General features: G+C 38.8%; 1 protein-coding gene across 8 annotated transcripts in view; it reads left to right on the forward strand.

The window, feature by feature from the left end:
* EIF2AK4 (eukaryotic translation initiation factor 2 alpha kinase 4) overlaps positions 1-7188 on the forward strand; it is a 98203-nt gene extending 91015 nt beyond the window's left edge. For 6 of the 8 annotated variants that reach the window (XM_040492259.1, XM_040492260.1, XM_040492262.1 and 3 more), the window contains 6 exons: positions 382-440; positions 1358-1455; positions 2666-2734; positions 3263-3307; positions 6312-6430; positions 6953-7188. In XM_040492259.1, coding sequence (XP_040348193.1) covers positions 382-440; positions 1358-1455; positions 2666-2734; positions 3263-3307; positions 6312-6430; positions 6953-7010 — 448 coding nt within the window. In that variant the 3' untranslated portion in view covers positions 7011-7188. Of the gene's footprint in view, positions 1-381; positions 441-1357; positions 1456-2665; positions 2735-3262; positions 3308-6311; positions 6431-6952 lie in introns of those variants that run through there. The other 2 variants (XR_005795763.1, XM_040492265.1) reach the window with 2 other exon arrangements.
* The last annotated feature ends 3927 nt before the right edge of the window (positions 7189-11115 follow it).

Genomic DNA, 11115 nt, shown 5'->3' on the forward strand with positions numbered 1-11115 from the left:
TTTACTAAATGTTCTCCTGTGGGAGATCACCAAGGTTGCTGCCATAATAAAGGTGGGGCATGCCATTGCTAATGTTTCCTTGTATTGTGAGGGGGGCGGAAAGAACACCCATTAGATTTCATTGAAATTAGCTTCTTATGTTGAGCCAGGATTTCAGACATAGCTGAATACATCAAAAGGTTGTCTTTAGGTATTTGTTAATCTGAAATGACATCCTTTTTAATTTTTACTTGCTGTTGACCAAACGCAAAATTAAGTTCAAGTTTTGTTATTTTTCTTCCACTAATAACCACTAGTTTTTACATTTAATAGAAGAAATGGCTCACTTTATCTGTGTTTTGCTTTATTGACTGTTTTGTAATTGTTTCTGTTTGTTTTTAGAGAAGCTTCCGATAATCTTGCAGTGCAAAATCTGAAGGGGTCATTTTCTAATGCTTCAGGTATTTACTAATTATGATCTGAACATAATCGTGCTGTGTGTGTGCGTGCACGTTTGCGGTAAGCACTAATGACTGTGCTGCCTCCTTGCTGCATCAGAAATACACCTTGAAAGTAACACATACTGTTAAATGTACCAGCTGGAATTTTTCTCTGTGCTTTGAAACCCACATCCTAGAAAAAGATGGGAAGTTTGGTGATTCCTCTGATCCTAATACATCCCTGTCTTACTGTCTTATTTTCACAATTGGTTTAGTCTTCCTTTGGCTCGGTTTATTGTACAGATTAAATGTGGATAATTTTCCTGGAAATCTTCCCCACACAGAAGATTGAAGAATAATATGTTGAAATCCCTTGAGAAAGACACTGTGTATGCATTTTGTTTTCCTGAAAGCCAAGAGGAACAGTGGTGATAGTTACATCTTTAGTTTAACCACATCTACCAACCTTACTGAAAAAGCAATGTCCCAAGCATTGTCCACAAGACGACTTCTTTGGCTTTTAACAGAACTGGGTCTTTTTGGTTTGTTTCTGCTAGCATTGACTTTCTGCCACTGTCGGTTTTCAAATACTTTCAGGAATTTAGAATTTGAGGGATAGTTATGTGTGATTTTTTTTTTTCCCCCTAAGGTCACCAGGTTTTGGTGACAAATATAGCCTCCCTGTGCCTTAGTCACCTTCCACCCCACCTCCCACTTGAGGAGAGAAGCCTGGTAATTTTGACAGAAGCATCAGGGTTCTGGGCTCCTCCAGGTCAAGTACAGGTAGTTGCAGAGATGGAAAACCAAGCCCAGACAGAATCTAGCCCATAGAATGACACCAGGGCGGCTTCTACGAATATCCCTGCCATCTCTGTGGTGTGTTACAGAAAGTGGGTGGGATCAGTTAGGACCATACATTCTGAAATTCTCTGTTTCAGGTTTGTTTGAAATCCATGGAGCCGCTGTTGTTCCCATTGTGAGTGTGATCGCCCCAGAGAAGCTGTCAGCCAGCACTAGGAGGCGGTATGAAACTCAGGTACACAGTTCCCTCAGCTTTCTCGTGTAAGCTACAAAGGAGGAAGAAAATAGGAAAGGAAGTTAAGAAACAGAGTTTCCTGGAAATACTTTCCTCCTCACTTCCGTAACTTGGTGGCTTCTGAAAATTCATCAACTCAGCTCTCTGGTGTTAGGATTCTGCCCCATTTGCCCTCCAAAGAGGCATCCGTGTATGTTGTGGGCACCTAGAAGCACCTACTGTCAGAGTTATTAGATCTAAACAAAGACTTCCTGGTGTATGTCTAATGGCAGAAAGGGTTGGGTTTTGTTCTGAATAACAAAGCACATGAGATCTGTTCCAAGACCTGGGGCAGGTTTCTGTCTGCATACATGTTTTTGCTATCTGCTGTGTGCCGGATTTGGTGTGAAATACCATGTAAAATTTAAAAGACATACGGCATGGCCCAATCCTCAGAGTTTATAAAACCTTAGAAGCATATGCAGGATACAGTTGGGAGAACAACAGAGGAGAAATAACAGAATGCTGCATTAGGCACACTGAATAGGAGTGTAGGAGTGTGCTACATACAGACACGGGGGCGGGGTGGAGAGCAGTGTCTGCACGGATGATAGACGAGGGCCTCCTGGAGGGAATCCCTGATGGATTTAAACAGGTAGGGGAAAGAAATAAGGGCAGTCCTCACACTCATGAGCCCGGTCAGGACACTGGCCTAACTTGGGAAGCGAGTGAGTGTTACAGAACAGTCATTATGTAGAAATGCGTTTAGACAAATATAAAAGATGACCTCGTTTTGGTATGCTCCCCTGGCTGTTTCTCAGGATGTTGGATGGTGACGCATTTTCCCATCTTTCTGTTGCTTTCATCCCCCTTGACTTCCGTGTCCTCACTGCTGTCACCTTCTTCTTTTTCCAAATGTAGCTTAATAATAAAATCCTCCTGCTCCCACGTACAGTTTTAGTGCCCTGAGCTTAATGCTAAACAACTAAGTAGGTGGAGCATTAAGTTATCAAAACAGACTATAAAATCTCATTTCCCCTGAGATCAGGATAGACTAAGCACTCATCTTTCTGGGGTGGGTTGAGAACAAGTCCTTAGATAATCTTTGGGAGCCCTTCTAGGCCTTAGTTTGTCACTCGTGATGGATGGTTTCCTACAATAAGAAATAAAATGGCAAGAAAGATGGTTTGGGTTGGCAGCTTCTGAATTCTGACAGGTTTTCTTGTTTTAGGTACAAACCCGACTTCAGACCTCCCTTGCCAACTTACATCAGAAAAGCAGTGAAATTGAAATTCTGGCTGTAAGTCTCTTTCTTTAACATTTTGAGAATTGTCCTGTTGTTAACGTTGTTTCCTCAGAGGTCAGGCCGTTTATGCTCAGTGTGCACAGTATTGGGATCCAGGCCTTTTATCACTGACATGAACCACATGCAATCTAAATCTGTAAAAACTGGGGAGAAAACTGAAGGTTCTGTGTTTGTTTCTCCTGTTTTCTTCCTCTGAAAGATGGGGGGGGGGGGGGGGAATAAAAACAAAATCACCGTTTTCCTAAAATGTTTCAGACCTTTGCCTCATTAAAAATATACTGAGTGCAGAAAGTAGCAGCAAGCTTCTGGGGTGTAACATGTGAGGACCAGAGATATTCGTTCTCCAGTGCTGACCTCTTACCGTTGCATGGTTCATCTAAGTGTGCTTTATTTTATAGCACAGTCGTGTCCCAGACTCTGCCAACCCTATTCATGTTGCTCCCTCCAAACACCACCATTGTCAGGCAGTATGTGCTGCCTTGGGTTCCTTGACAGATAACCTACATTTTTGTGTATCAACAGGTGGATCTACCCAAAGAAACCATCCTACAGTTTTTATCATTAGAGGTAAGTGAGATGAACTCTTGTGCATTATGGCCTTTAAAATTCCAAAGTTTGGGTGTTAATTTGCCAAAACAAAATTAAAATGGCATTATTTTCTTAGTGATACTGAGTATTTTTTGACAGTTCCAGGAATTCAATAACATTGTTCTTTTATGTGACATATATATTACTGAATCAGATTTTGAGAGAATCATACTTTTCTAGTGACTTTCTTTTAAATTTCAGAGAATATTTCAACACCCTGTATTTTTACTGCACACCTCATATTTTTGCTGTGTATCAGGCTCTAGCAGGCCTTGCTCTAAGCATGATTTTTTTTTAAATTTTTAAAAATTTATATCCAGGGGCGCCTGGGTGGCGCAGTCGGTTAAGCATCCGACTTCAGCCAGGTCACGATCTCGCGGTCCGTGAGTTCGAGCCCCGGGTCAGGCTCTGGGCTGATGGATCAGAGCCTGGAACCTGTTTCCGATTCTGTGTCTCCCTCTCTCTCTGCCCCTTCCCCATTCATGCTCTGTCTCTCTCTGTCCCAAAAATAAATAAACGTTGAAAAAAAAAATTTTTTTTAATAAAAAAAAAAAAATTTTATATCCAAATTAGCATATAGTGAAACAATGATTTCAGGAGATTCCTTAATGCCCCTGACCCATTTAGCCCATCCCCCCGCCCCACAACCCCTCCAGTAACCCTCAGTTTGTTCTCCATATTTATGAGCCTCTTCTGTTTTGTCCCCCTCCCTGTTTATTTCCCTTCCCTTATGTTCATCAGTTTTGTCTCTTAAAGTCCTCATATGCGTGAAGTCATATGATATGATATGAAGTCTTTCTCTAATTTCACTTAGCATAATACCCTCCAGTTCCATCCACATAGTTGCAAATGGCAAGATTTCATTCTTTTTTATTGCCAAGTAATACTCCATTGTGTGTGTGTATACACATACCACATCTTCTTTATCCATTCATCCATCGATGGACATTTGGGCTCTTTCCATACTTGGGCTACTGTCAGTAGTGCTGCTATAAACATGGGGGTGCATGTGTCCCTTTGAAACAGCACACCTGTATCCCATGGATAAATGCCTAGTAGTGCAATTGCTGGGTCATAGGATTGTTCTATTTTTAGTTTTTTGAGGAACCTCCATACTGTTTTCTAGAGTGGCTGCACCAGCTTGCATTCCCAAGCATTTTTCAAATATTAACTCCTTTAATCATAACAAACTCGAGATAGGTACTGTTAACCCATTATATAAATAAAAAGCATTTTACATTTTATGGAGAATGGAAGAAGAGATATTAAGTATCTTAAAAAAAAATTTTTTTTTTTTTTGAAAGAGAGCACACAAGCAGGGGAGAGGGACAGAGGGAGAGAGAATCTTAAGCAGGTTTCCACACTTAGCATGGAGCCCAACCTGGGGCTCGATCTCACGATTCTGGGCTCATGACCTGAGCCAAAATCAAGAGACAGGATTTGAACCTAGACAGACTAGTAAAATCTATACTCTCAACCTCCATACAATGCTGTCTCAGACCTTCATTACAACTAGGGAAGCTTATCTGTAGAACTAGAACTATGTATTTTTATAAAAATTAAGTCAAGAATTAAGTGTGTGTGTGTAAGTTTTTATAGGTAGCACTAAAAACAAGCAATCTGATTTAAAAATGGACATAGGACCCAAATAGACATTTTTCCAGACATACAGATGGCCAACAGACACATGGAAAGATGCTCAACATCACCCATCATCAGGGAAATGCAAATCAAAACTACAATAAGATAGCTACATGGAATAAACCAGAGAAAGATTTCATGATTTCATTCATATGTTGCATTTAAGAAACAAAGCAAATAAGGAAAAAAAAAAAAAAAGACTAAGGAACACTCTATAGTTAAGAGAACTGATGGTTACCAGACAAGGGGTGGATAGGTACAATCGGTGAAGGGGATAGAGTACACTTACCATGATGAGCATGGAACGTGTACAGAAACGTTAAATCACTGTATTATACACTTGAAACTAATACTGTATGTTAACCATACTGGAATTAAAAAAATAAAAAACACTTTTATTTATTTTTGAGAGAGAGAGCACGATCAGGGACAGGGCAGGGAGAGAATCCTAAGCAGGCTGTGCACTGCCAACTCGAAGCCTGATGCGGGCTTGATTTCACAGTGAGATCATGACCTGAGCCAAAATCAAGAGTCAGATGCTCAATGGACTGAGCCACCCAGGCACCCCCAAAAAAGTCTTTTTTATGAGTAGCTTTTAATATCAAATAGCCTAAAACTTCTAAAAATTTGACTAAGCATTTCTTCAAATGTATATTATTTTGAGAGAAAGAGCATGAGTGGGGGAGGGGCAGAAAGAGGGAGACACAGAACCTGAAGCAGGCTTCAGGCGCTGAGCTGTCAGCACAGACCCCGACATGGGGCTCAAACCCATGAACAGTGACCTGAGGTGAAGCTGGAGGCTTAACTGACTAAGCCACCCAGGTGCCCCTGAATAAGCATTCTTAAGGTAACAAACTTCAATCATAGCTGCAGGTGATTTTTTTTTTAACATCCTATCAAAGAATACTTTTTTGTCTACTCTGTGTTTAGTCACAGATTAAATTAGATGAAAAAAATGAACTTTGCCCCCAAACTAACATTTGATACATTTTTCTCTTGTCATCTTGTAAATAAGCATATACCACTGTGCTGGCAGTTACTGCTTTATGCTCCACTCAAATGGATGCACACAGAGGTGTTACTTGCATTTTACACAAAATAAATCAGTAATAACTGGTCTAAAGTCACGTAGCACACTACGGCATTGCTCAGCAGGATCTAAAAAGGAGTCTTGTACAGAAAAATCAGTGCTTCAAAGGAAAAACCCCAACAATCTCCCACCAGTTTTATCTGTGATTTTTTGCAGTACACTTAAATGGCATTAGCATTTCATTAGTGACCCAGAAAAAGCCAGTGAATAAACACTAGTACCTGTCATTAAGTCTTATCTATTTTTTCCTAGTGGGATGCTGATGAACAGGCATTTAATACAACTGTGAAGCAGCTGCTGTCCCGCCTGCCAAAGCAAAGATACCTCAAATTAGTCTGTGATGAAATTTATAACATCAAAGTAGAAAAAAAGTAAGTTACCACTTAGGTATTGCAGGTTTCAGTGTGGGTTAAAACTCAAGGAGGGATTTCGAAATGGCATATTTTATTGTCTTGTCGAGTTCTGATGGCTGATAAGCCATTATGTTGGAATGGCACCTGATAACCAGTAAGGCTTGCTCAGGACTATGAATCAGTCATGATTTGTCAATAACAAAACCCAGCAGTCCCAGGGGTAGCAATCCCACTTCGAATCTTCATCACCCAGGTAACTTCTATGAATGTCTAAATGAAAGGGAAATGCCGTGACTGCTGTGCTGTAGATGTCCTCATGTCAGAATGCCAGTCATTCGTTACTGGCATTCATAAGCCAGCTGCTTAAAAGGCATGGTGTTCCCCTCATGTAGGATCCTATACTACAGACCCTTGGCCCATCACCACTTCTGTAAAACTTACATAGTTTTTTCAATGACTAGCCTTACATTAAACGTTCTAAATTTGTTATTAACTTTGTTCTTCACCCATTATATTGATCCTACCTTTTCTCTTTTGCAGGGTATCTGTGTTATTCCTGTATAGCTACAGAGATGACTACTACAGAATTTTATTTTAATCCTAAAGAATGGTCATTATCTTGTTGAAAGACAGGAGCTTATACTATGAAATGTTGTACATTCACTGTAATTTAAACTTTACATTCTAAGAAGGTGTCCCACAAAGTTGAGCTTTGTAAGTTTTTCATGTGTAATATATAAATTTATCTTTTTGAATACAATAAATGCTTTCATATATCTGCTGCTTTTAAATTGCAAATCCATTAACACTGAAGGTTTTGTGGAGCTAGAACACAAGAAAACAGCCACGTTTTTTCTTAATCCTAATGACTAAGCACATGACTATGCCCAAAGCACCCCAAAAAGGTCCACACCAAGAAACATAGTAATTAAAACAGCCAAAAAGTAATGTACAAGAGAAAACAGTTACATACATGGGAAACCCTGTAAGGCTACTGGCTAATTTTTCACCAAAAACTTTGCAGGCCAGAGGGAGGGACATGATATATTCAAAGTGCTGAAAGAAAACCTGCAGCCACAAATACTCTATCCAGCAAGGCTATCCTTCAGAATAGAAGGAGAGAGAGAGTTTCTCAAACAAAAGCTAAAGGAATTCATGACCACTAAACCAGCCCTACAAGATGTGTTAAAGGGGACTCGGTGGAAAGTAAAGACCATATAGACAGGAGAAAAGTAGAAAGCACAAAAGCATAAAATTAAGTTTATCTATAAAAATTAGTAAAGGGATTCACAAAATAAAAGGATGTAAAGTATATCCCAAATACCTACAATGTGGGGAGAGGAGTAAACAATGGGTTCAAACTTAAGTGATCAACAACTTAATATAGATTGCTATATGCACAAGAGATAAGATACTAACTACTAACCTAATGGTAACCACAAATCAAAAACCAGTAATAGGCAAAAAGTAGAAAAAAGAATATGTCTAAGGAAAGCCAGCAAACTGTGAGAGGAGATTAAGAAAGAAACTACAAAATCAACCATAAAACAAGTGACAAAATGGCAGTAAGTACATACCTATCAATAATTACTTTGTAAATGGACTACATGCTCCAATCAAAAGACACAGGGTGTTGGGGCACCTGGGTGGCTCATTCAAGTAAGTGTCCAACTCTTGATCTTGGCTCAGGTCATGATCTCATGGTTTGTGAGATGGAGCTCTTCCACTGGGCTCTGTCCCGAGCAAGGAGCCTGCTTGGGATTCTCTCCCCCTCTCTCTGTCACTCCCCTACACCTCAAGTGTGCACACACTATCTCTCAAATAAACTTAAAAAGAAAAGGGGCCCCTGGGTGGCTTAGTCAGTTAAGTTTCTGACTTCAGCTTAGGTCATGATCTCTAGGTCATGATCTCATGGTTCCTGAATTCGAGCAGTACATCAGGCTGTCAGTTCAGGGCCTGCTTCAGATCCTCTGTCCCTCCCCTGCTTGTGCATGTGCTCTCTCTCTCAAAACTAAACATTAAAAAAAAAAATTTAAGTTAAAAAAGACATGGGGTGACAGAATGGATAAACAGGCAAGGCCCGTCTATATGCTGCCTACAAGACAGTTGTGTCTTAAAGGCACCTCCAGATAAAAGTGAAGGGATGGAAAAGCACTTATCACGCAAATGGAAATAGAAAGCTGGGGTCGCAATCCTTATGTTGGACAAAACAGACTTTAAAACAAAGACAGTAATGAGACAAAGAAAAACACCACATAATAATAAAGGGGACAATCCAACAAGATGTCACCATTGTAAATATGCACCCAACATGATAGCACCCAAATACATAAAAAGCAGGTAATACCAAAGGAAGTAATCAATAGTAATACAATAATAATAGGGTACTTTAACACCCCACTTACATCAACAGGTAGATAAGACAAAATCAGCAATGAAACTGGTTTTGAATGATACACTGGGTAAGATGGATCTAACAGATATATTCATAACATTCCATCCTAGAGCAGCAAAATAAACATTCTGTTCAAGTACACATGGAACACTCTCCAGAACAGATCACATATTAGGCCACAAACAAGCCTCAGGAGACAAATTATACCATGTATCTTTCTCCAACCACAGTGCTAAGAAACTAGAACTCAATCAACCGCAAGAAAAAGTCTGGAAAGAGCATAAAATAACAGGGAAGTTAAATAACCTGCTACTAAACAATGAACGGCTCAACCAAGAAATCAAAAATACACAGAGACAAATCAAAGTGAAAATACAATGGTCCAAAATCTTTAGGCAAAAGCTGTTCTAAGAGGTAAGTTTATACCAATACAGGTCTACATCAAGAAAAATCTCAACCTAACCTTACACCTAAAGAAACTAGGGGAAAAAGGAAAACCCAAAACCAGTAGAAGGAGATAATAAAGATTAGAGCAAACATAAACCAAATAGAAACTAACACAATAGAAAAGATCAATGAAACTAGGAGCTGGTTCTTTGAAAAGATAACAAAATTGATATCATTTAGCCAGCCTCATCAAACAAAGACTCCAATCAAAAAAAAGAGGAGAAATAACAGCTGACACCACAGAAATAAAAAAGGATTATAATATGAAAACTACATGCCAACAAATTAAGACAACCTAAAAGAAATGGGTACATTTCTAGAAACACATAACCTCCCAAAACTGAATCAGGAATAAAGAATTTGAACAGACCAATTACCAGCAATGAAATTGAATCAGTAATCAAAAAACTCTCAAGAGGATTTCACAGGCAAATTCTACCAAACATTTAAAGAAGGGTTAATACCAATTCTTCTCAGACTATTGCAAAAAATAAATGAGGGAGGTAAGCTTTCAAACTCATTCTATGAGGCCAACATTACTCTGATACCAAAACCAAATAAAGACATTACAAAAAGAACTACAGGCCAGTATCTCTGTAAAATCTGTGAAAACACAAGATGTAAAAATCCTCAACAAGATACTAGCAAACTGAATCTAACAATACATTTAAAACCATCATTCACCACAATTAAGTGGGATTTGTTCCTGGGATGCAAGAGTGGCTCGGCATTCACAAATCAATCAATGATCAAATGATACATCAAGAGAATGGATAAAAACCATATGATCATTTCAATAGATGCAGAAAATGTATTTGACAAAGTACAACATCCACTCATGATAAAAGTCCTCAACAGACTAGGCTTAGAGGGAACATATCTCGACATAACAAGGATCATACCTGAAAAACCCACAGCAAACATCATTCTCAATAGTGAAAAAGTGAGGTCTCCTCTGAGATCAGGAAAAAGAAAAGCTCTCACCACTTTTAGTCAACTTTGTACTGGAAGTCCTAGTCACAGCAACCAGATAGAAAAAGAAATAAAAAGCATCCAAACTGGTAAGAAGTACAACTTTATTCACTACTTGCAGATGTCATTAACTACTACATATAGAAAACCCTAAAGGCCCCACCAAAAAACTACTAGAACTGATTAATGAGTTCAGTAAGGTCACAAGATACAAAATCAATATACAGAAATCCACTGCATTTCTATACACTAACAATGAAGTAGCAGAAAAGAGAAGCTAAGAAAACAATCCCATTTACAACTCCATCAACAACAACAAAATACCTATGAATAAACTTAACCAAGGAGATGAAAGAACTATACTCTGAAAACTATAAAACACTGATGAAAACAATTGAAGACGACACAAATGAAAAGACATTCCATGCCTATGGATTGGAAGAACAAAGATGTCCACACTACCCAAAGCAATCTGCAGATTCAATGCCATCTCTATCAAAATACCAACAGCAATTTTCACAGAACTGGAACAATCCTAAAATTGTACAGAACCACACAAGACCCCATAATAGCCAAAGCAACTGTGAAAAATAAAAAAGTGGACATATCACAATCCCAGATCTCAAAGTACACTTACAAAGGTGTAGTGATCATAACAGTATAGTGCAGATAGAAAAATAGAGATCAATGGAATAAAATAGTCCAGAAAGAAAACCATGCTTAATGCTTAGTCAATTTTTGACAAAGGAGGCAAGAATATGCAATGGGAAAAAGTGTCTTCAACAAATGGTGTTGAGAAAAGTGGACCACTTTCTTACATCCTACACAAAAATAAATTCAAAATGTATTAAAGACCTTAATTATGAGACCTCAAACCATAAAAGTCCTA

This window comes from Herpailurus yagouaroundi, unplaced genomic scaffold (assembly GCF_014898765.1).
Source record: "Herpailurus yagouaroundi ecotype Mexico unplaced genomic scaffold, PumYag 184, whole genome shotgun sequence".
Taxonomy (NCBI): domain Eukaryota; kingdom Metazoa; phylum Chordata; class Mammalia; order Carnivora; family Felidae; genus Herpailurus; species Herpailurus yagouaroundi.